This window comes from Mesoplodon densirostris, chromosome X, assembly GCF_025265405.1.
Source record: "Mesoplodon densirostris isolate mMesDen1 chromosome X, mMesDen1 primary haplotype, whole genome shotgun sequence".
Classification (NCBI taxonomy): Eukaryota; Metazoa; Chordata; class Mammalia; order Artiodactyla; family Ziphiidae; genus Mesoplodon; species Mesoplodon densirostris.
In genome coordinates, this window is record NC_082681.1 from 42,690,511 (window position 1) to 42,716,943 (window position 26,433).

The 26,433-nt window shown below is 39.5% G+C and overlaps 1 protein-coding gene across 10 annotated transcripts in view; it reads right to left on the reverse strand.

Moving 5' to 3' along the window:
- Nucleotides 1–26,433, reverse strand: part of MID2 (midline 2) — a 104,640-nt gene that overhangs the window by 51,041 nt on the left and 27,166 nt on the right. For 9 of the 10 annotated variants that reach the window (XM_060087227.1, XM_060087224.1, XM_060087222.1 and 6 more), the window contains one exon: nucleotides 24,806–24,901. The exons of the other annotated variant lie outside the window; for it this stretch is intronic. In XM_060087227.1, coding sequence (XP_059943210.1) covers nucleotides 24,806–24,901 — 96 coding nt within the window. The remainder of the gene's footprint in view (nucleotides 1–24,805; nucleotides 24,902–26,433) is intronic. 10 annotated transcript variants of the gene reach the window in all.

The following is a 26,433-nucleotide window of genomic DNA, read 5'->3' on the forward strand; positions in this document are numbered from 1 at the left end:
CCACTATTATTCAACAGTGTTTTTAATGTTTAAGCTGAGGCAAAAGAAAATAAGAAAATTAAATAATTGATATAAATATTGGTGAAAAAAGAGATTTACATGCTTCAAATAAACCTAAGAGACTCTAGCTTTTAAAAAAATTCTAAAGATATTAATTTGGTAAGATTATTACATATAAGAAAAGACATAAAATCAAGAGTTTCCTCCACATGCTATTTTAAATGGAAATAGAAAAGCAATCCACTCACAACATGGAAAAGACCATAAGACACCTAAGGATCAGTTTAACAAGAAAGGTGTACCTATTTGAAGAATACAATAAAATACTAAAGAGAAGTTCCAAAAATAAAACCTAAAAAACTGCAGGGATATACCATGAGTCTGTTTGGGATGATTTAACACCATTTCTTCGCAATGTAATAATATAACCACAATCCACATTAAGCATATTCAGTAACTAGATAAACATATTCTAAAGTTCATATGGAGAACAAAATATCCAAGAATAGCAAGAAAATTAACACAAAGAAATACAAGATATTACCAAATACTAAAAGTTACCATACAGATGACATGATACGCTACATAGAGAATCCTAAAGATGCTACCAAAAAACTACTAGAGATAATCAATGAATTTGGTAAAGTAGCAGGATACAAAATTAATGCACAGAAATCTCTTCCATTCCTATACACTAATGGTGAAAAATCTGAAAGAGAAATTAAGGAAACACTCCCATTTCACGATTGCAACAAAAAGAATAAAATACCTAGGAATAAACCTACCTAAGGAGGTAAAATACCTGTACTCAGAAAACTATAAGACACTGATGTAAGAAATCAAACATGATACAAACAGGTGGAGAGATATACCATGTTCTTGGATTGGAAGAATCAACATTGTGAAAATGACTATACTACCCAAAGCAATCTACAGATTCAATGCAATCCTTATCAAACTACCAATGGCATTTTTCACAGAACTAGAACAAAAAATTTCACAATTTGTATGGAAACACAAAAGACCCCGAATAGCAAAAGCAATCTTGAGAAAGAAAAACGGAGCTGCAGGAATCAGGCTCCCTGACTTCAGACTATACTACAAAGCTACAGTAATCAAGACAGTATGGTACTGGCACAAAAACAGAAATATAGATCAATGGAACAGGATAGAAAGCCCAGAGATAAACCCATGCACATATGGTCAACTTATCTTCGATAAAGGAGGCAAGAATGTACAGTGGAGAAAAGACAGCCTCTTCAATAAGTGGTGCTGGGAAAACTAGACAGTTACATGTAAAAGAATGAAATTAGAACACTCCCTAACACCATACACAAAAATAAATTCAAAATGGATTAAAGACCTAAATGTAAGGCCAGACACTATAAAAGTCTTAGAGGAAAGCATAGGCAGAACACTCTATGACATAAATCACAGCAAGGTCCTTTTTGACCCACCTCCTAGAGAAATGGAAATAAAAACAAAAATAAACAAATGGGACCTATTGAAACTGAAAAGCTTTTGCACAGCAAAGGAAACCATAAACAAGACCAAAAGACAACCCTCAGAATGGGAGAAAATATTTGCAAATGAAGCCACTGACAAAGGACTAATCTCCAAATTTTATAAGCAGCTCATGCAGCTCAATATCAAAAAAACCAAAAACTCCAATCCAAAAATGGGAGAAAACCTAAATAGACATTTCTCCAAAGAAGATATACAGACAGCCAACAAACACATAAAAGAATGCTCAACATCACTAATCATTAGAGAAATGCAAATCAAAGCTACAATGAGGTATCACCTCACACCAGTCAGAATGGCCATCATCCAAAAATCTAGAAACAATAAATGCTGGAGAGGGTGTGGAGAAAACAGAACACTCTTGCACTGTTGGTGAGAATGTAAATTGATACAGCAACTATGGAGAATAGTATGGAGGTTCCTTAAAATACTAAAAATAGAATTACCATATGACCCAGCAATCCCACTACTGGGCATATACCCTGAGAAAACCATAATTCAAAAAGAGTCATGTACCACAATGTTCATTGCAGCTCTATTTACAATAGTCAGGGCATGGAAGAAAGCTAAGTGTCCATTGACAGATGAGTGGATAAAGAAGATGGGGCACATATATACAATGGAATATTACTCAGCCATAAAAATAAACAAAATTGAGTTATTTGTAGTGAGGTGGATGGACCTAGAGGGTGTCATACAGAGTGAAGTAAGTCAGAAAGAGAAAAACAAATATTGTATGCTAACACATATATACGTGGAATCTAAAAAAAATTCTGAAGAACGTAGGGGCAGGACAGGAATAAAGATGCAGACATAGAGAATGTACTTGAGGACACAGGAGGGGGAAGGGTAAGCTGGAACGAAGTGATAGTGGCATCGACATATATACCCTGTCAAATGTAAAACAGATAGCTAGTGGGAAGCACCTGCATAGCACAGGGAGATCAGCTTGGTGCTTTGTGTCTACCTAGAGGGGTGGGATAGGGAGGGTTGGGTGGGAGATGCAAGAGGGAGGAGATGTGGGGATATATGTATATGTATAGCTGATTCACTTTGTTATACAGCAGAAACTAACTCACCATTGTAAAGCAATTATACTCCAATAAAGATGTTTTTTAAAAAGTTACCATTAAGCCACTATGATCAAAATAGTAAGGTATTGACATAAGAATAGAAAATTAAATCATTAGAACAGAGTAGAGTCTAGAGTAAGTACAAGTATATATGGAAACCCAATATATGGCAATGGGAAAAGGACTGTTGTGTGAATAAATGGTCTTGGCATAGGAGCTATTTATCTGGAAGAAAACAAAACTACATATCCTAAGATAAATTTCAAAACTTTATATCCTAAAATAAATTCCAGGTATATTAAAGCCTTGAAATACAAAAAAGAAAACCACTGAAAATGTGAAAATAATGTTTAACGAGGGGAGAACTTCCTCCACAAGCCAGAAAAACTAAAAGACATAGGAAAATACAGATAAATGACAAACCAGGAAAAGAATCACAACACGTGACAGATAAAAGATTAACATCACTAATATAATAATACAATATTGGATATCTCCAATATTAGTGATATTAACTATTTATCTGTTTTATACACACACACACACACACACACACATATCTCCATCCTTCTTCTCACCTAAGCAACATTTTGATTCTTGTGGGTTTAAGTGCAACCTATATGCTGATCACACAAGCATAGATTGATTCCCCTTTAAATTCGTGGTGTCCAGCTTCAAGCAGGCTCTCAACGTTTCCTACTAATCCTATATTAATGATTCTCTTGACAGCTCTCTCCACCTCTCCACAGTAGCTTATTCAAATCTCCACAGTCCTCAAAGCACCAAAGCCACCACCTCCCTTCTCACTCATAATATTCAATAAAATCATAGCAAATGATTTTACTTCCTTCTTCACAAAGAAAATAGTACTCATTCCAGAGAATTCCCTCAAATTCTCAAAACAAACCAATAAACAAACGTACCTGCATCCTCAACCATCCTGCCCTCTTCTAGCATTATAAAAAATGGTGTCTCTCTTCCTCTAGAAAGTTCATCCCTCTACCTGTGCTCTGCATCTCATCCTCTCCTGCCCTCTTGGGGTCCTCACTTAATCAATCTTCCCTTCTCTCTCCTTCATTCAACCTCTCTCTGTCAACTGGTTCCTGGATCCCATTGACACTTAAAGATGTTTAAGTCTCTCCTATAGTTTTAAAAAAATCATCCATTTACTTCTTCTGGAAATGCTCTCTTCCCTTGGCTTCCATGACACTAACTCTCCTAGTTTTCCTTCTGATCACTCTAACTCCTTTGCCTGAACCTTAAACGCCAGTATTCCAAGAATTCTATCACCCTCAGTCTCTCGTGATCTTATCCATTAAAAAAATAAATTTATTTATTTATTATTGGCTGTTTTGGGTCTTTGTCGCTGTGCATGGGCTTTCTCTAGTTGCGGCGAGTGGGGGCTACTCTTCGTTGCAGTGTGTGGGCTTCTCATTGTCGTGGCTTCTCTTGCTGCGGAGCACAGGCTCTAGGTGTGTGGGCTTCAGCAGCTGTGGCATGTGGGCTCAGCAGTTGTGGAGCACGAGCTTAGTTGCTCCGTGGCATGTGGGATCTTCCCCGGCCAGGGCTCGAACCTGTGTCCCTTGCATTGGCAGGCAGATTCTTAACCACTGCGCCACCAGGGAAGCCCGATCTTATCCATTTTTAAGGCCTCAGTACCACCTGTATGCCAGTGCCTTGCTTATCTTTTTTTAAAAAGAGCTTTATTTGGGACTTCCCTGGTGGTCCAGTGGTTAAGACTCTGTGCTTCCAATGTAGGGGGTGCAGGTTCAATCCCTGGTCAGGGAACTAAGATCCCACATGCTGCATGGCGTGGCAAAGAAAAAAAAAAAGAGCTTTACTGAGATACAATTTACATACCATAAAATTCATCTATTTTAAGTGGAGAATTCAATGATTTTTTAATATATTTTTTTCAGATTATTTTCCATTATAGGTTATTATAAAATATTGAATATTGTTCCCTGTGTTATGTAGCAAATCCTTGCTGCTTATCTATTTTATACATAGTAGTGTATATCTGTTAATCCCATACTCCTAATTTATCCCTCTCCCCACTTTTCCCCTTTGGTAACCATAAGTTTGTTTTCTAAGTCTGTGAGTCTGTTTCTATTCTGTATATTCATTTGTATTATTTTTTAGATTCCACATGTAAGTGACATCATATACTATTTGTCTTTGTCTGACTTACTTGACTTAGTTTGATAACCTCTAGGTCCAACCATTTTGGTGCAAATGGCATTATTTCATTCTTTTTTATGGCTGAGTAATATTTCATTGTATATATGTACCACATCTTCTGTATCCATTCATCTGTGGTGGACACTTAGGTTGCTTCCATGTCTTGGCTATTGTAAATAATGCTGCTAGAGAATTCAATGAGTTTTTATTAATTTACAGAACTGTGCAACCATTACCACAATCCAATTTTAGAATAATTCTGTCACCCCAAAAAGATCCCTATTTGCCTCACTTATCTTTCTCTCCATCCTAAATCTCCCTCCTGAAATTTACACCCATATATCTAACTGTTTACTGGACACTTTAATTTGTATAACCACAGGAACCATAAAATCAGTGTTTCCAAAACTGAACTCATCTCCTTCCCCCACACTTTTCCATTAAATCTGATTCTTCTCTAATACTCCCTAAATGAATGAATGGCACCACCAGCCCCTCAGAAATCCTGGGCATTGTTCTTAACTTCTCTTTCTCATCCTCCACATCCAATTAATCATTAAATCCCATATATTTTACCTCCTAAATATAATTTGAACCTATCCCTTTCTATCCTTTATTATTACTTCACTAGTTCTGTCCACTAGAATCTCTTCCTTAATCTATCCATCCATCCAACAAATAGGCATTGAGTACCTAATACATAAGTACCAGGCACTACACTACAATAGTCATCTAACTGGTCCCTCTGTCTCTGGTCTGTATCTTCCCAATACAAAATGTGTTCTTAATCCAGCAGTTAGGCAGCATAATCTTTTTAAAAAAACACACTCCTCCCAGGCTTAAAATGGCTTCGTTCTAATTTTCAACTGGCTTCCCTCTGACCTTGGGATGAATTACAGACTTCTTAACATGGCTCTTAAGGTCCTTTGTGATCAGGTCCTTCCTTGCCTCTCTAAGTCTCAGGTCTCATTACTCCCCTTGGATAAGTCAGTTATCTGAGCTTCCTTAACTTTTGGGGATAATAATAATAATGCTTATCTCAGAGGTAGCTGAGAGTATGAAATGAGATAATATGTGTAAAGCACTTAGCACAATACCTGGCACATTTTAAGTATCAACAAATGTTAGCTATTGATGAGACTGATGATAATGTCAGCCTTCTTTGATCTCCCTCTCCTCTGAACTCCTATAGCCCTCATCACACAATTAAGGACCCAATTATTTTATTTTGTATTGTTTACCATTGCTTATACTGTTAGTTCTTGTTTCCCCAACTAGACTATAATGTCCTTGAAGAGAAAGATAGTGACTTACATACCTGCTCTAGTCCCCTGTAGTAAGTAGCACAATGCTAAGCACTGAGTGGAGTTTAATAAATACCTTTTGATAAAGGTTCACATAGGAAAAGTGACAGAAGCTTTACTGACTCTCTATAAGGGTAGTTATTTTTTAAAAAGGAAGACCATAAATAGTAAACACTAATATCCTGGGGACACCATTTGCTTTTACCACCTGGGCTAATGATGTGTCACTGTGTTACCAGCTGTACAGTAGGTTAGCATTAAGCATGGTGCTTGGCAGTACTCACTGTAGGTCAGTGGTTTTTTTTTTTTTCAGGTGGTTTGCTGCCAATATCCTGTTTTTGACAGAAATGGAACGCAAAAGCATGAAGATGTTTAATTCTACTCCCTGGCCTGCAGACAATACACAATTTGCCTACTCACCTGTGAGATCAGATTCTTCTTAAATAAAATGTTCTATCTGTGCTACCAATATAATATAAATTCCACTTCATTCGAAAGCCAATGGAATCCTCCTAAAATAGTTTGGATTTCTTGGCTGATGACTTAGTGGCAATCAGAAGCCCAGAATAGCCCCAGGAAGCTAGAAGATTCAGAGCTCTTCAGATCCTAGAACACGTCACAGATTTGGCAAGAAATTTGTTATGTGCACTATATACTAAGCTGGCATCTTATGATTGTTTTCCCCCTTCCTTTTCACATACTTTCTTACAGTGTACCATTGTGATCCCTTCCTGCCTGGTCTTCTCGCCCTCTTCTCTAATCCTCCTCCTGTCCTGTGCTTGCCCCTCCACCTGAGATGTTGCAAAGAAGATGTCCTTTTGCACTCGTAAGCCTGCCATTGTGTGCCAATGCATGACTACCTGTATATAGATTGGGAGTGGAGGAGCTAAAGGCAGAAGTGTGTGATTCTATGCGACATGGACTCCCATTGGTACCATGCAATCTTTTGGCTAAAGTTTTATTGGTTTAGAAATGATTCCAAAGCCAATGATTGTCTCATGCTTTTGATGTTACTAGAAGAAAATGGAACAGGCTTGGGATATGGAGGAAAAGAGGGCTGAAAAACTGCTCTGAACACAAGAGACAATGTTTCCAATCAGAGGAGACAAAAGACAACCTCCTCTAGTTGTTTCCCAGTTTCTTCCCCTATATGGGGAAAATTCCGAGGGTTTGGAAAGAACCCTTTGAGGGGAAAAAAAAACAGATGTCAAAGCAGTCCTCACGACCCAGTTTAATGTTTAATTAATTAAACACTAATTCTCTTACTAGACATGTTCTTCTTTCCACATATATCCTCTTTACAATATACCCCTACACACACACACACACACACACACACACACGAGATGAACACTCAGTCAGCCATGTATGAAATAGAGAGATGCATAGCATGTGCAAGAGTGCTAAGATGCATGCTCTATAGGAAGCTTATCACCACAAAGAAGGGCATGCCTAAACACTGCTCCAGATACACACCATGTCCTTCCCACATGGACACACATTCACATAACACACCAAGACTGGTTATACAGACAGACGTCTGTCCTTGCCCGGATCATAAGCACAGTAATCAGCAACTTGGAAGGCACTGCACATAGAGCCATTACGTGATCTGGTTAGCTTTGCCTTTCACTTTTAATACAGCATAGTGATTAAGAGCATGAATTCTACAGTCTAACTGGATACAAACCCTCACTCTACCACTTACTCCCTGTGTGACTTTGTACAAATTAGTTACCTGCCCTGTGCCTCAGGTTCCCCGTCTGTAAAATGAGAATAATAATAATACTTATCTCATAGGGTTATTGTAAAGATTAAATGAATGAATGCATATAAAGCTCTTAGGAGTAATAAGAGTTCCTAGAACTGCCTGAGATGGGGTAAACTTAGATTCGAGATACGATGTAGGTTAGAGGACAGGTAGTGGGAATGGGATGAGCTGCGGAATTCTCTTTCTGTCCTGAGGTGGTAAATAGCTGATTCCGTGGGTGTACCTGCACTTCTCAATAATCATTCCATCAAAGGACATGGGCCCACTGTTAATAGTAACAGTGTATCTGGACCACTACCTAATACCATACACAAAAATTAACTCAAAATGGATTAAATACTTGAACATAAGACCTAAAACCATAAAGCTCCTAGAAGAAAACATAGGCAGTAAGAACCTTGTGGAGAAAACCCCTGTGTACTTTTGGTGGGAATGTAAATTGGTACAGCTGTTATGTAAAACAGTATGGAGGTTCCTCAAGAAAATAAAAATAGAACTACCATATATGATCCAGCAACTCCACTTCCAAGTATTTACCCCAAGAAAATGAAAACACTAATTGAAAAATATGCACCCCCGGGTCCATTGTAGCATTATTTACAATAGCTAAGACATGGAAACAATCGAAGTGTTCATCAGTGGATGAACGGATAAAGAAATTGCGATATACTTATATAATGGAATATTATTCAGTCATAAAAAAGAATGAAATCTTGCCATTTGTGACAATATGGATGGCCTTCAAGGGCATTATACTAACTGAAATAAGTCAGGCAGAGAAAGGCAGATACTGTATGATCTCTCTTATATGTGGAATCTAAAAAAATTTTTTTAATTAAAAAAATAAGCTCATAGATACAAAACAAATTGGTGGTTGCCAGAGGCGAGGGATGGAGGGGAGGAGAAATGGGTGAACTGTTTCTATTTTTTTTAAGTTTAAATAAATTGAATTTTTTAAAATAGTAACAATATATGCACTTTTTCTGAGGAGATCCATATATTTGCAGTCACTGTGGAATTATATTTGTTAGTTATAGTCAAAGTATGATAAGATTAAGGACACTTTTTGAGAGTAAATCTTTACTGTCAAACTCTTTTGTAATGATTAAGAAAATCTGTGTTGCATGGAGACGACAGTCATGCCCTAGGATGACCCAGCAAGACAGTCTCAGGAAGGAAGTGTGGGTCCCACAGTAAACTGACTGTATGACCAGGGTCAGTATCGATACCTGGAGCTGCCCACTCTGTTTTCAACCCCTGACTTGGGTCTCGTGGCACAAAAATAATCTGAGCAAGTAAGTGCCTTAACTGTAGGCACTACTGCTTCCTTCTGCCAACTCTAGCAGCCGTTCTCCCTCTGCTTCCTAACCCCACGAAGGGCTGTTAGGACAGAGAGCTACTCTGGGCTATCAAATATAGGTACATAAGAGGCTTACCATGGAGTCAGGAATGCCAAGGCCCCAAATAGATCATCTATTCTTCTGGAGCTGTTTGATGAAGGGAGGAAAATCAGTGGACATCCTAAGCCGTCTCTTTTCTATCTGAACACAAATGAATCCGTGGCAAATAAACAAATAGTGCAGCAGAAAGAACACGGACTTCAGAGTCAGAGAGATGCAAGACAGAGCCCGAGCTTACTCTATGTGTGACCTTGAATAAGTCATGTAATTTCTCTCACTCTCAGGTTCCTCATTTGTAAAATGGGGATATCACCAACGTTATCACAGGGTTGTCATAAACACTGAGATTAGGAACAAGAATGCCTCTAGCACAAAGACCAGCACATATGATTCAAATATGATTCTCTCCCACTCCTAATCTCTACTTACCATATCATACAGCTGGACTCTTCTAGACAGGCAGAGACAGAAAGGGCATTTCAAAGGCTGTGTGCATGTCTGTTATAGTGGTAGTCATTTCCATTTTAGGGGTTTTTTGGTCTTTGTTTTGTTTTATTTGTTTGGTATTTTGGATGGGTTGATGGCAAGAGAGATTGGAGGTAGGGGTGGAACTGGAAACATTTAAAAGGTACAGGGTAGGCTTGATAGGGTTTTAACTTGAATTATTAGAATTCTACCAACTTTCCAAGAGCACATTGGAAATGGGGAACTTGGGTGGATTTTGAAAAGAGCAGAGAAAGCAGAAGGGTCCAACATTAGGCAAGTGTTCTGGTCATTTAACATAGAATTTGAACACTGAGAAACCAGAACTGGAGGAAGAAGGCAGCAGATGGGGAATGGAGCTATAAAATGAGCTTCACTGCACTGAAAAAAAAAGGGCAAAAACAGAACAAGAGTGCATGCCTATATGAACTGTTCTGACTATGAAAACATGGAAAGTTTATATGCCCTATAGATATGGGGGAGGAGAGGAGGGAAAACAATGTTCATCCTAACTCATTTTATCCTTACAACCCTGTCATGTGTCCATACCCTCCAAATGTTTCAAATGCAACCTTTAATGTCCTCGAAAATTTTATTTCACTGGAATATATCAAGAATTGTCACAAAGTATTTTTGAAAAAGAATCAAACACATTAGGTGTCTGGAAAATTATAAAGCACTTTCTTTTCTAGTATAAAAATAGGCTATGCCCACATGTCAGATTGCACAGTTGATTTAGGTTTTTCATCTATATTAAATATTAATTGCCATATACTTAATAAGATTGAATATAATACTCTGAATTAGTCATTTCAGTAGTATAAATGAATAGACTGACTAGGTCACTATGTACTTATTTCCCATTGTTCATGAAAACCATTTTCTCCACTTATAATTCCACATTGGTTTCAAAATAGCCATTTCATTTTCACCAGGCATTGGTAGCCCAAATCGTCCTCAGGAGCATAATATTAAGTCTGCTGGTCTTGCTCTTCCATCTCCCACAAAAATACAGAACATTCTGGCTAATAAATATCTTAAAATCCCAAATAAATATTGAATCGCTATGCTGTGCATCTGGAACTAACAGAGTTGTATGTCAATTACACTTGAATAAAAAAAAAATCCCCCAAACTCTCTGTTTTTAAAACCATTAGAGGTGAAAGCATCTGTCCCTCCCCAAAACTTTTCTTTTGCGTTTGCTTTGGGGCAGTAATCAAGAGGAATTTGGGCAGGATAATAGGCAAGTTTACTTAAGTATCAACTTAAAGAATCCCTTAGATATTCTTGCAGAAGGGCAGTGAACTTTTCCATACTAAATAAAATTTGTTTAATTCAGTAACTGAAAACCGGCAGCTTATTGAGCATAATAACCCTTTTTAGTGTACCACCTTTGCACAGTTGTTGGTGGGTGATTAAATAGGGCCATATGGCTGAGATTTCCAACATTTTTAGTGCCGTAATTTCATTACCACTCCCCCTTCCCAAGGAAAGTTCTGGTTCATGTGTTAAATTTAAGATTGATTGTGAACATTGGGGACTGACTGTTTTCCCCACCCTCAGAAATAACAATGATTCTCTAGAAGTCCTGAGGTCAGGGCTAGGAATCTCTCGCAAAGGTGAGGTGCCCAGAAATACTGCTAGTACTACTAGTACGATTAATACTAACAACTGCTCCTGTTGTTACTGCTGCTGCTGCTGCTACTGCTACTACCATTTATTGAGCCTTGACTATCTGCCAATTACAGTAGCAAGTGTTTTACATGTACTACCTTTCCCTTCAAAATATGATTAGGCTAAGTGTCATAGGTAATGAAACTGAGGCTCAAAGAAGTTATGTGTGTGTCCAAGGTTACACAGCTAGTATGCCCAACTCCAAAGCTACAACATCACATTGCATCCCAGAACCTACACACTTTCTAGGAGGAGTGAGTTGTAGAAACTGAGGCGTGGAGCTGGGCAGGAGGGCCCACAATTGGAAAGATGGCTGGAAGCCAAGTCAGGATGGGAAATGAAGCATGTGTGGTCAGTGGATCTAGTGACTCCTACTGTTAGCTACCCAGTAACAAAATAAACAACTAGAATATTGTAAGAGTGTTTGTGAGTCTGATTGTTTTGCACTTCAAAAGGATAATAACTACCACTCTACTTCTCTCTTCACTTTCATGATCAAACCTCTCACAGCGTGCATTTCCTTACAACTTACTTTCTCTTTGACCTCCCTGACTCTATCTTCTATTCTCACCTTTCCACTGAACCTTCTCCCTCAAAGGTCATTAATGATATCTTCCTGTATAATGGTGCTGCTCCAATGGTCTCTATCAAAAGTTCCACACCTTGAAGGCCTCTCTTCCTTTGCTATTTTTGGCCTCTGTCTTGTCAGTTTTCTTCCTCCCTTCTGCTCCATCTGTTTCTCTTTTGCTTTCTTCCAGAATTCACACCCATATATCATTCTCCTTACTGACTACAAGCCATCCTCATGATGGGTCAGGAACCACTGGTGATAAACAAAGGACATCCAAGTGATGTGTACCTTGGCCTTGCAAAAGGAACTATAATGGGGTGGTTAGGGGCATAGGCTCTGGAGCTGAAGTGCCTGGATTCAAATCCGCACTCTGTTACCTACTAGCAGCATGACCTTGGCAAATCACTTCAACCTCTCTGTATCTCAATGTCTTGATCTGTAAAGCAAGAATAATAACAGTGTTCACTTCATAGAGTTTTTGTGAGGATTAAATGAGTTACCACATATAAAGTGATTACCTGCAATATATGAAATCTTCATTAAGTGTCACTTATTATTATAGTCTTTATAGAGGTAATTTCTAAAATGTTGACTATTCCCACAAATGAAAACTTTCCTCCTGATATTTAATTTTTTAAACACATGCCAACCCTCAGTAATCTCATAAAAATCTCCACAGTCTTTCCATTTATTTTTGTAAAGTCAGTCTGTTGCTGTATTCTGAGTGACAAACAATTGGATTTCTGTGCCCTAGGCTTTCTTCTCATTGTACATTGTACATTCTCCATGGCTTTCAGTGCCACTTAGATGACTCCCAAGTCTTTATCCCTTTCCCAGACCTCTCTCCTGACCTCCAGATCCAGCCAGCTGTCCAATAGGCATTTCCTACGTGTCTCTCTGACTGACAGCACAACAAACCTCACATGTCTAAAAAGAACTCTGGGAGATTGGTTCAAGATGGTGGAGTAGAAGGATGTGTTCTCAATCCCTCTTGTGAGAGCACCGGAATCACAGCTAACTGCTGAACAATCATCGACAGGAAGACACTGGAACTCACCAAAAAAGATACCCCACATCCAAAGACAAAGGAGAAGCTGCAATGAGATGGCAGGAGGGGCCCAATCACAATGAAATCAAATCCCATAACCACTGGGTGTGTGACTCACAAACTGGAGAACGCTTATACCACAGAAGTCCACCCACTGGAGTGAAGGTTCTGATCCCCACGTCACGTCAGGCTTCCCAACCTGGGAGTCCGGCAACAGGAGGGGGAATTCCCAGAGAACCAGACTTTGAAGGCTAGCAGGATTTGACTGCAGGACTTCGACAGGACTGGGGGAAACAGAGACTCCACTCTTGGAGGGCACACACAACGTAGTGTGCACATCAGGACCCAGGGGGAAGGAGCAGTGACCCCATAGGAGACTGAACCAGACCTACCTTCTAGTGTTGGGGGGTCTCCTGCAGAGGCGGGGAGTGGCTGTGGCTCACTGTGGGGACAAGCACACTGGCAGCAGAAGTTCTGGGAAGTACTCCTTGGTGTGAGCCCTCCTGGAGTCCACCATTATCCCCACCAAAGAGCCTGTAGTCTCCAGTGCTGAGTCACCTCAGGCCAAACAACCAAGAGGGAGGGAACTCAGCCCCACCCACCAGCAGACAAGCAACAAGCGTATTAAAGTTTTACTGAGCTCTGCCCACCAGAGCAACACCCAGCTCTACCCATCACTGGTCCCTCCCATCAAGAAGCTTGCACAGGCCTCTTCGACAGCCTCATCCACCAGAGGGCAGACAGCAGAAGCAAGAACTACAACCCTGCAGCCAGTGGAACGAAAACCACATTCACAAAAAGATAGACAAGATGAAAAGGCAGAGGATTATGTACCAGATGAAGGAAAAAGATAAAACCCCAGAAAAACAAGTAAATGAAGTGCAGATAGGCAACCTTCCAGAAAAAGAATTCAGAATAATGATAGTGAAGATGATCCAGGACTTCGGAAAAAGAATGGAGGCAAAGATCAAGAAGATGCAACAAATGTTTAACAAAGACCTAAAAGAACAAAAGAACAAACAAACAGAGATGAGTACAATAACTGAAATGAAAAATACACTGGAAGGAATCAATAGCAGAATAACTGAGGCAGAAGAACGGATAAGTGACCTGGAAGACAGAACGGTGGAATTCACTGCCACGGAACAGAATAAAGAAAAAAGAATGAAAAGAAATGAAGACAGCCTAAGAGACCTCTGGGACAAGACTAAACACAACAGCATTCGCATTATATGGGTCCCAGAAGGAGACGAGAGAGAAAGGACCAGAGAAAATATGTGAAGAGATTGTAGTCAAAAACTTCCCTAACATGGCAAAGGAAATAGCCACCCAAGTCCAGGAAGTGCAGAGAGTCCCAGGCAGGATAAACTCAAGGAGAAACACACCAAGACACATAGTAATCAAACTGACAAAAATTAAAGACAAAGAAAAATTATGGAAAGTAACAAGGGAAAAATGACAAATAACATACAAGGGAACTCCCATAAGGTTAACAGCTGATTTCTCAGCAGAAATTCTACAAGTCAGAGGGGAGTGGCACAATATGTTTAAAGTGATGAAAGGGAAGAACCTACAACCAAGATTACTCTACCCAGCAAGGATCTCATTCAGATTGGACAGAGTAATCAAAACCTTTACAGACAAGCAAAAGCTAAGAGAATTCAGCACCACCAAACCACCCCTACAACAAATGCTAAAGGAACTTTTCTAAGTGGGAAAAACAAGAGAAGAAAAGGATCTACAAAAACAAACCCAAAACAATTAAGAAAATGGTAATAGTAACATATATATTGATAATTACCTTAAATGTGAATGGATTAAATGCTCCAATCAAAAGACACAGGCTCGCTGAATGGATACAAAAAAAAAAAGACCCACATATATGCTGTCTACAAAAGACCCAATTCAGACCTAAGGACACACAAAGACTGAAAGTGAGGGGATGGAAAAAGATATTCCATGCAAATGGAAATCAAAAGAAAGCTGGAGTAGCAATACTCATATCAGATAAAATAGAATTTAAAATAAATAATGTTATAAGAGACAAGGAAGGACACTACATAATGATCAAGGGATCAATCCAAGAAGAGAATAATAACCATTATAAATATACACGCACCCAACATAAGAGCTGCTTAATACATAAGGCAACTGCTAACATCTATAAAAGAGGAAATCGACAGTAACATAATCATAGTGGGGGACTTTAACAGCTCACTTACACCAATGGACAGATCATCCAGAGAGAAAATTAATAAGAAAACACAAGCTTTATATGACACAATAGAGCAGATAGATTTAATTGATATTTATAGGACATTCCATCTGAAAACAGCAGATTACAATTTCTTCTCGACTGCGCATGGAACATTCTCCAGGATAGATCACATCTTGGGTCACAAATCAACCCTCAGGAAATTTAAGAAAACTGAAATCATATCAAGCATCTTTTCCGACCACAACACTATGAGATTAGAGATCAATTACAGGAAAAAAATGTAAAAAACACAAAACACATGGAGGCTAAACAATACGTTACTGAATAATCAACAGATCACTGAAGAAATCAAAGAGGAAATCAAAAACTGCCTGGACACAAATGACAATGAAAACATGACAATCCAAAACCTATGGGATGCAGCAAAAGCAGTTCTAACAGAGAAGTTTATAACAATACAATCCTACCTCAAGAAACAAGAAAAATCTCAAATAAGCAATCTAACCTCACACCTAAATGAACTAGAGAAAGAAGAACAAACAAAACCCAAAGTTAGTAGAAGGAAAGAAATCATAAAGATCAGAGCAGAAATAAATGAAATAGAAACAAAGAAACAATAGCAAAGATCAAGAAAACCAAAAGCTGGTTCTTTGAGAAGATAAACAAAACTGACAAACCTTTAGCCAGACTCATCAAGAAAAAGAGGGAGAGGACTCAAATCAATAAAATTGGAAAGGAGAAAGGAGAAGTTACAACAGGCACTGCAGAAATACAGAGCATCATAAGAGACTACTACAAGCAACTCTATGTCAATAAAATGGACAACCTGGAAGAAATGGACAAATTCTTAGAAAGGTATAACTTTTCAAAACTGAACCAGGAAGAAACAGAAAATATGAACAGACCAATCACAAGCACTGAAATTAAAACTGTGATTAAAAATCTTCCAACAAACAAAAGACCAGGACCAGATGGCTGCACAGGTGAATTCTATCAAACATTTAGAGAAGAGATAACACCCATCCTTCTCAAACTCTTCCAAAAATTTGCAGAGGAAGGAACACCCCCAAACTCATTCTACGAGGCCACCATCACCCTGATACCAAAACCAGACAAGGATGTCACAAAGAAAGAAAACTACAGGCCAATATCACTGATGAACACAGATGCAAAAATCCTCAACAAAATACTAGCAAACAGAGTCCAACAACACATTAAAAGGATCATACGCCATGATCAAGTGGGATTTATCCCAGGGATGCAAGAATTCTTCAATATACACAAATCAATCAATGTGATACAACATATTAACAAACTGAAGAATAAAAACCATATGATCACTCAATAGATGCAGAAAAAGCTTTTGACAAAATTAAACACGTATTTATGATAAAAACTCTCCAGAAAGTGGGCATAGAGGGGACCTATGCCATATACGACATAATAAAGGCCATACACGACACACCCACAGCAAACATCATTCTCAATGGTGAAAAACTGAAAGCATTTCCTCTAAGATCAGGAACAAGACAAGGATGTCCACTCTCACCACTATTATTCACCATAGTTTTGCAAGTCCTAGCCATGGCAACCAGAGAAGCAAAAGAAATAAAAGGTATACAAATTAGAAAAGAGGAAGTAAAACTGTCACTTTTTGTAGATGACATGATACTATACATAGAGAATCCTAAAGATGCCACCAGAAAACTACTAGAGCTAATCAATGAATCTGGTAAAGTTGCAGGATACAAAATTAATGCACAGAAATTTCTTGCATTCCTATACACTAACAATGAAAGATCAGAAAGAGAAATTAAGAAAACAATCTCATTCACCACTGCAACAAAAAGCATAAAATACCTAGGAATAAACCTACCTAAGGAGGTAAAACACCTGTCCTCAGAAAACTATGAGACACTGATGAAGGGAGTCAAAGAGATGGAGAGAAGATATACCATGTTCTTGGATTGGAAGAATCAAGATTGTGAAAATGACTATACTATCCAAAGCAATCTACACATTCAATGCAATCCTGATCAAATTACCAGTGGCATTTTTTACAGAACTAGAACAAAAAACCTTAACATTTGTATGGAGACACAAAAGATCCCAAATGGCCAAAGCAATCTTGAGGGAAAAAAACAGAGCTGGAGGAATCAGACTCCCTGATTTCAGACTATACTACAAAGCTACAGTAATGAAGACAATATGGTACTGGCACAAAAACAGAAACATAGATCAATGGAACAAGATAGAAAGCCCAGAGATAAACCCACACACCTATGGTCAAACTAATCTATGACAAAGGAGGCAAGGATATACAATGGAGAAAAGACAGGCTCTTCAATAAGTGGTGCTGGGAAAACTGGACAGCTACATGTAAAAGAATGAAATTAGAACACTCCCTAACACCATACATAAAAATAAACTCAAAATGGATTCAAGACCTAAATGTAAGACCGGACACTATAAAACTCTTAGAGGAAAACGTAGGAAGGACATTCTTTGACATAAATCACAGCAAGATCTTTTCAAATCCACCTCCTAGAGTGATGGAAATAAAAACAAAAATAAACAAATGGGACCTAATGAAACTTCAGAGCTTTTGCACAGCAAAGGAAACCATAAACAAGATGAAAAGACAACCCTCAGAATGGGAGAAAGTATTTGCAAATGAATCAACGGACAAAGGATTAATCTCCAAAATATATAAAGAGCTCATGCAGCTCAATATTAAAGAAACAAACAACCCAATCCAAAAATGGGCAGAAGACCTAAATAGACATTTCTCCAAAGAAGACATACAGATGGCCAAGAAGCACATGAAAAGCTGCTCAACATCAACTAATTAGTAGAGAAATGCAAAACTAAACTACAGTGAGGTATCACCTCACACCAGTCAGAATGGGCATCATCAGAAAATCTACAAACAACAAATGCTGGAGAGGGTGTGGAGAAAAGGGAACCCTCTTGCACTGTTGGTGGGAATGTAAATTGATACAGTCACTATGGAGAACAGTATGGAGGTTCCTTAGGAAACTAAAAACAGAACTACCATATGACCCAGCAATCCCAGTCCTGGGCATATACCCAAAGAAAAGCATAATTCAAAAAGACACATGCACCCCAATGTTCACTGCAGCACTATTTACAATAGCCAGGACATGGAAGCAACCTAAATGCTCATCAACAGATGAATGGCTAAAGAAGATGTGGTACGTATATACAACGGAATATTACTCAGCCATAAAAAGGAACAAAAGTGGGTCGTTTGTAGAGACGTGGATGGACTTGGAGACTGTCATACAGAGTGAAGTAAGTCAGAAAGAGAAAAACAAATATCGTATATTAATGCATATATGTGGAATCTAGAAAAATGGTACAGATGAACCGGTTTGCAAGGCAGAAATAGAGACACAGATGTAGAGAACAAACATATGGACAACAAGGGGGGAGGGAAGTGGTGGGGTGGGGGGGGATGAAATGGAAGATTGGGACTGACATATATACACTAATATGTATAAAATAGATAACTAATAAGAATCTGCTGTATTAAAAAATAAAATAAAATAAAATTCAAAGAAAATGTTAAAATTTAAAAAATAAAAAGAACTCCATCTATTTCCTAACCTAGTTAAAGGAAACACGTCCATTCAGTTACCCAAGCCAGAAACCTATAGATCACCCTACTATTCTCTCATCTCTCTACCCACTGCATCTAACTGATCACCAAGTCATGTTGATTCTACTTACTACAAATGTGTTTTGAATTTATCCCCTGCTCCCTAGCCCTACTGCCATTGCCTTAGGTTGGGCTTCCATCTCTCCATGGATCAGTAAAAGCCACCTAACTGGTCTCTTTACGTTCAGTTTTGACCCTTGACCCTTGCTCCATCCTGCATACTACAGCCAGAGCAATCCTGAAATGAAGACCTTATCCAGTTATTCACCTACTTTAAAACCTTCCATGGGTCCCTAGAGTCTTCAGGATAAAGTCCAAACACCTATGCATGGCATACAAGGCCCTTCACTATCCAGGCCCTAGCTACTTCTCCACACTCACCTCTTGCAATGATCTCACATCTCACATTCTGGCTGAACCAAACTTCTGGTGATTTCCTGAAGACCTCTATGCTGTTTACCCTTCTATGTTCTCGCATGGTGTTCCCTTTGCTCCCTTTTCTCATTTTGTTGGCAAAATTCTACTCTTAGTTCAAGACAATTTTATTTTTATTTCCATTTTGCAGTCCTTCCTAAGTCCCTCAGGCAGACTTAGGTGTTTCTTTCTCTATGCTAGCTTGTCATCTTGCACTTACCTTCATTACAATAATCATCACTTCACATTATATTTGACATTTTACCTGTTAAGTTCCTTGAGGTCAGGGACCATTTGCTATTTATCTCTATATACCCAGTGTATACCTAGTGCATAGTGTACCACGTTGCCCATGCAATTTGCTCATTTTCACCTCCATTAATATCACTGCTCTCTGTCTCAGCAGAGGGAGGAATTTATTTTTCCTCCTGCAACATTTGGCTAAAATGCATTTTATCCATTAAATTTTCCCTAGTCACACTTACTTCAGTCTAATCACTCCTTCATTTTATCATGTCCTCCGTGCTTGCAGAAGAGTCCTCCAACAAACATCTTTGTGCTTTAGTGATTTAGATTCTATTATTGCTTCTAGCTCGACCACTCTAAAACATTTCAGGATCATCTGCTGAAGTCATCCATAGTGGTGTGCTTTTTTAACTAATTTCTATTAAGTCACTTATTTTTATGCTTGGAGAAGTAGTCAGACATTGAATCTTGCTCTTCCCAAACCAAATACCATTTCAATGAGCAACATGAGCAGAAAGGGGAGAACTCCAAGCCACCTACGGTTTGAGCTCTAAGACTTCTGAAAGTTACTGGAGCAAAGACCTGGGGGCAAGATGAAAAGCTGAAATTCCCCAAACTAAGGGAAGCCTTTCCCTCTCTTCCAGCTAATCTCCTTTCTTTTTTCTTTCTCTTAATGCTAAACAGCCATGCCACCCAGCCCCTTAAAAGGCTTGAGAAGAGCCAGAAAGAAATCAATCTGCCCATGGAGCTTCTGGGATGGACCAACCCATTGTCCTGCAGCAGTTCTGGAAGGGAGGAAAACAGATGGCACACAAAATAGCCAGGAAAGTGCTTTAATGTGCTCCATGCCCTAAAAGTTAACAAGAAGACTAAAAAAGTAAACACAGAAGGGCTATACTACATTCATCTGTGCTCCCCGTACTGCATGCTGTGTTATAAATACTCCTCTTTCTCTCTAGATACTGGGTTGTCCCTAGCTAGACTAATAAAAGTTTCTGGAGGTCATCAATAACATATGTTTCTTTTGTAACCCCCAAGTGACCTACCACACTGAGTACATCGCATTTGCTCAAGAAATGTTGCCCAACTGATTACTAAGTATTTAACCATTTTTCTTCCCCTCAATATTTTCCGGAATGCTTATTTATTCACAAAACCATGCAGACTTGGAAGCCAAGAGGAACTACTCATCTGTTGGTATACATTTTCCCTTGGCTATGCATTAAACAGAGATTTCCTCTGGAAATGTAAACAAAGGATGCCTGATGAGTCGGGACAAAGAACTATATATAGAGATCAAGTGGCCAGAGTAGCAAGGTCAGAGCATGCCTTTCCTTCACCAGATTAAAGGAGTCTTGGGCCTGCCTCTCCCTCCTTCCCATGTTCTCCAGCCCCGACAGAAAATATTTTCCAGCTGCCTATCCACTGATTTCTGAAAGCTGGGCAGTGACTCTAACAGGCTGCATTACCAAAGAATTCAGCTAACAAATCTGTGGTGATCCTAATCTCTGTTTCTGTAATAATAGGAAGACTGCAGCTTTGTTTACTTTCTGAGGAGAATAGAGAACAGGGAGAAAGAACCAGGAGAGGGAGGCAGTATTTATGGCTCTTTTATGAAAAGTCAATCTGTGGCAAAAACATTTGCAGACAATCAGGAAGGGGAACAGGTTTGGCAGGAAAATAGCCTATTCTAGTTTTCTCAGAAGTGCCTTAGCTGGTATCCTCCACCCCCGCCCGACGTGAAATGCCTGGTTTACACTGTGAATATAGTCATTCCCGATAGACAAATCTGGATTAGATAAAATGAAAAAAATTCAAACCACCCCTTAATGTCTGGCTTACATGAAAGTATCCTACTGTTTATTTCATTTTATAAAGTACTTATAAGCATTTATGAAGTCTCGAATCTCTTCTTTAACTGCATTTCTAATCCCGGGGCTTGTCTTGAAGCCTTCTGCACACACAGGCTCTGTGCTGAACGAACATAATAAGTACCCTGGATTCACCCTATTATTATGGGGAAGTTAGGGCACATCCCTAACCTTTCAGAAGGCATGATGTCATAGAGCACAGCCATGGCCTTCCATAAACCATCCTGTAGGGCCCCTGTCAAAGACAGAATCCTAAACTGAATAAGACCATGGAGTTAACTCCCAAAATACTCTCGCCCTTGACATGTAATGCAGTATCTCAAGATTCTTTCCCAATTCTCAGTTAACATTTTAATTCCATCGTCTGTATTTCTTGCACATGTGTATCCACATCAGGGTGGATTTGTATAACATGTAAGCCCCCAGAGGGTAAATACTGTGTCTATGCTGTTTTCTTTGTACCTGGTACAGCGCTATGCATAAGTAAGCATTCATAAAAGGTGACCTTGGGACTTCCCTGGTGGCGCAGTGGTTAAGAGTCCGTCTGCCAACGCAGGGGACGTGGGTTCGAGCCCTGGTCCGGGAAGATCCCACATGCCTCGGAGCAACTAAGCCCGTGAGCCACAACTACTGAGGCTGTGCTCTAAAGCCTGTGCTCCGCAACAGGAGAGGCCACCGCAGTGAGAAGCCCGTGCACCCCAACGAAGAGTAGCCCCCGCTTGCCACAACTAGAGAAAGCCTGCGCACAGCAACGAAGACCCAATGCAGCCAAAAATAAATAAATTAATTTAAAAAATATATAAAATAAAAAAAAAATATATCCAGTGTGCCCGTAAAAAAAAAAAAATAAAAAAAAAAATAAAAGGTGACCTTTTGTGTACCAGAGCAGATGATTGGCCGAGGATTAGTAAGCATCCCTGAGGGGGTCTCTTACACCCTTCCTTTGCTGGTTGCCATGGGGCTACTTTTCCCACCTACTTTGCTTACATTTGGCACCACTAGTGTCATCTCCTGAAGGCTCAAGCAGGAATACTAACTTCAGAAAGGCACTGTGAAAACATCACCTATAACCTAGAGGACCAGGATGAGTCCTCCTCCACTAACACAATCATGCACTGCTTCATGAGACTAGCTCCTTGCCACTTGAAAAGAGTAGGGCCCTGAATCATGAGGGTTTGATTGGTGCGATGGGCTGGGAAAGGTTGGAACAGGGCTATGTTTGGGTGACGCTGGCCAGGGTAATAAGCTCCTGGCGTGGGGGAGTGCGGGGGCGGGGCGGTGCAGGGGGGGTGGGGTGATAAGATGTTACAGGGGTGCTAAAGTGAATAAGCAATGAAAATAAACTGCTTACTTTGCTAATTTGACTACAACTTGCTCTCTACTTAAAGAACTTTTTGATGAGAATGAGGAAGTGATGATTACAATTTCTAACCACATTTTATTCACTATGAGATGTTACCCCACCCTCAATCATGTAAATTCTAAACCAAGGGATTTCTTATCTGGTCTCCTGCTCACAATACTTCCTTGTCTCTTCACCAGTGTGGGTTTCTTATACTGTAATCTAACAGCATAATCAGAAGCTTTGATAGAGTAGAACATAAAGGGATTCTGATTAGCTGAAAACCACGCTAAAATGCCTTCTGTTTTGCTTCTCCCCTCTTGGAAAGGATGAGACCGAAGAGAAAAAGAAAAGAATAAAGAAAGCAACCATTCATAGAATCACGACTTGAGAAATCTGGAAGTGACACTGAAGGTCATGTATTCAGTTCAATCCCTCATTTTATAGGTAAGGACACTGAAGTTGAGAGGCTAGATGACTTACTCAAGTTCATACTACCGGTTAATCACAGAGTCAAGTTCAGAAACCAATTTTCCAACTTACATTCCAGCATTCTTTCTTTCCATTCCTTATGCTTCTTCCTAAAGTCCCCACCCCATTCCATAATCTCACACCTGAGTTTAACTGGTATCCTGTGTACTCTACCTATAGCACCAGTCTCTTCCACAAATAGAGTGTCCAGCAGGGATTAAATTGCTATGGTATGCTCATCAGACAACAACAATCTACTTTAAGAAACCCAATACTTTAAGATATTCAAACAATCAGGAGTGGTTACTTATATAAGAAGATTCTTTGCCTTCTAAGAAGACTCTCCACATTCTCTTAAATAGGACTCGCCAGGGGGTATTAAGAGATGAGATCTTAATAAAATTATTTTATTGCTTAAAATAAACTAAACTTGAACCATTATATTTTCTGTCATACAAGTAAGATTAGCACCAGACTATCAGGTTATAAACAGAAACTTTTTTATCCAACCACTGCCCATGAGGAGTCCTGTATAATATTTTACCCGACCCTGTTTACACTTTAAGCCCTACCTACCATCACCTCTTCAACAAAATCAACACAAAACCAAATGCTATGGCTGAAGTTTCACACTCTTGCAAAAAAGAGAGAAATAACATCTTTGTTTTATTATGTCCACTTAGGAAGAGGTCGACTCCTCTTGTAGGCTCTGTTCTGAGATCTGATGTAGATAACCTCATATTGTACAACACTTGATAATTCACAGATAACTCTAACACAGATATCATTTGTTGATGACAAGAATAAGTGGAAAGGCGATGAGTGAGGACCAGGTAAGGTGCATGGGGAAGAAGGAAGGAGAGGTTAGGAAGAGGAGAAGCAGTTCTGATAATATTCTTATAGAAACAATATTGCACTGAACAAACCTCACTCTACCCTGAGGACCTGGGGTTCCCAACTTCCCTTACTCCGTAGCAATCTTTTTTTTTTTTTTTTTTTTTTTTTCGGTACGTGGGCCTCTCACTGTTGTGGCTTCTCCCGTTGTGGAGCACAGGCTCCGGACATGCAGGCTCAGTGGCCAGGGCTCACGGGCCCAGCCGCTCCGCAGCATGTGGGATCCTCCCAGACCGGGGAACGAACCCGTGTCCCCTGCATCGGCAGGCGGACTCTCAACCACTGCGCCACCAGGGAAGCCCCCTAGCAATCTTTTTAAAGAGCTAGGATGTTCAGTCTGATGAAGAAAGAAACACACTTCATTTTGGATTCTCACACCACCTTCTATTGGAAAAGGAGAAGGGATTGCCCCTGGGACTGACGTCTCTCCAACCCACCACCACCACTTATTATTTTTTAAACAATAGCTATCTGCCACTTTTCTTGGAACAAGCATCCTAAAGGAATGAGACTTCTTAAAATTATCATTCAGCCCTTCACTCCAAATGGCCGAGCTACACTCTGACAAAACAAGTCCCCCCAAAAGGATCGCCTGATCCAGGTTCTTCGAAAGAATGACAGATGTTTCTGTTACATACCTCAACCTGCTGGCAGATCTGTATTAGCTTGGCCATTTGATTTTCTAGTTCACTGTTGCGCTTAACGAGGTTGGTGAGGTTCATCTCCAGAGTTTGCTGCCATCACAGAGTATGAAGCCAGAGGGAAACAGGGAAGAGGGGAAAAAAGAAGAAATGTTCAATGAGTTTGAGACCCAGTATCACGTGGAAATCAGTCAGTCAGTCAACAAATATTTCAAAGATTCGTTGCACATGGGCCAAGCACTGTTCTAGGTGCCAATTAATAATGTTGTACATTTGCTCCAGACTGTCATTATTGGGGAAAAGATGACATTCATGACTTTGTGAATGTAGGAATTTAATAACATTAAAGCAACTTTATGTTTTCTGTAATATTTTTTAACTTTGAAAAGTATTTCATAGTCAATAGCTCATTTTGCCCTCATAGTAATCCTGTGACATAGGGAGGACAGATTTTATTCTCTCTTTTTACAGATGAATTGACTAAGAAAACTATAATTTATTGAACAATTACTACTTGCCAGACACTATGCTAGGCAATTTCATACATATCATTTAATAATCATGACAGCCTATGAAGTAGGAGATGTCAGCATCTTACAGATGAGAGAACTGAGCTGCAGAGTGGGCTTCAAGTGTTTTGCACAGTCATATAATTAGTATGTAGCAAAGCTAGGACTGGAATCCAGGTCTCTAGTCTTCAGATACAGCTTTGCCCCAGTATTCCATGATTTTTTTGTCTTTGTTGATAACACTTTATATTTATCAGTAGGTTCCTTCAGAAAAAAAGATGGTATTTTCAGTGTGGAATTCATCAAAATCTAGCGTTGTATCTCACAGCTTCCCTCCTTTGGCACTAAGCAATAGCCTACAGAAATGCCAGACTTCAAAATGCAAAGCCTAGCTGTATGTATCAAGACAGGACATCCATTGTTTACTGTTGTTTACTGGGACATAGATCCTTTTAGGGAAACATTAGCAGTGCTTTGCAAATCTGTTTATTATAACATAGTTAAAATAGTACTAAGACCTCCTCGCATATTTTCAGTTGAGCAAGCTACTCTCTTACATTCCTCATGTGAAAAAAAATAGAATGTTATTCACTCTAGATTGGTAATGGGCTTTTTAAATTCCTCCTCATTTCCAAGTCTTCAGCTCTGGTGGCTGCTTCTTCCAGGACCTGCCCCAATATCCACTCCTCTCTCACTCACCATCCCAACATCCCCACAAAGTCTGTTCCAAATGGAATACCCCAACTTCCTGGCCCTTATTCTGCTAGCACAGCATTCCTTCCCTTGGTCGTGTGCATTGCTTCATTGCTGTCTCCATGGTTCCTATGGTTTAGAGTTGTTCAAAGTGCACGTTTTGGGCGGGGCGGGCGGGGGGGGGAGAGGGGGCAAGGGATAGTGGGAAGAAGGGGAGAGGACTCGTGTTGGCCCCTTTCTTCTCCGCTAGGTAGCTGTGGCTCTTTAGTACCCTTGGCACTGTCCCATGAGTCCATCCCAGAGGAGTATTCCCACAGATATACGTATTTCTAGGACAGGCAGTCTGATATCACTTGTTCTCAATCTGGATTATGAGAATCAGCTTAATCTCTGCTTCTTGCCAGATCTCGCTTGGTTTCTTTG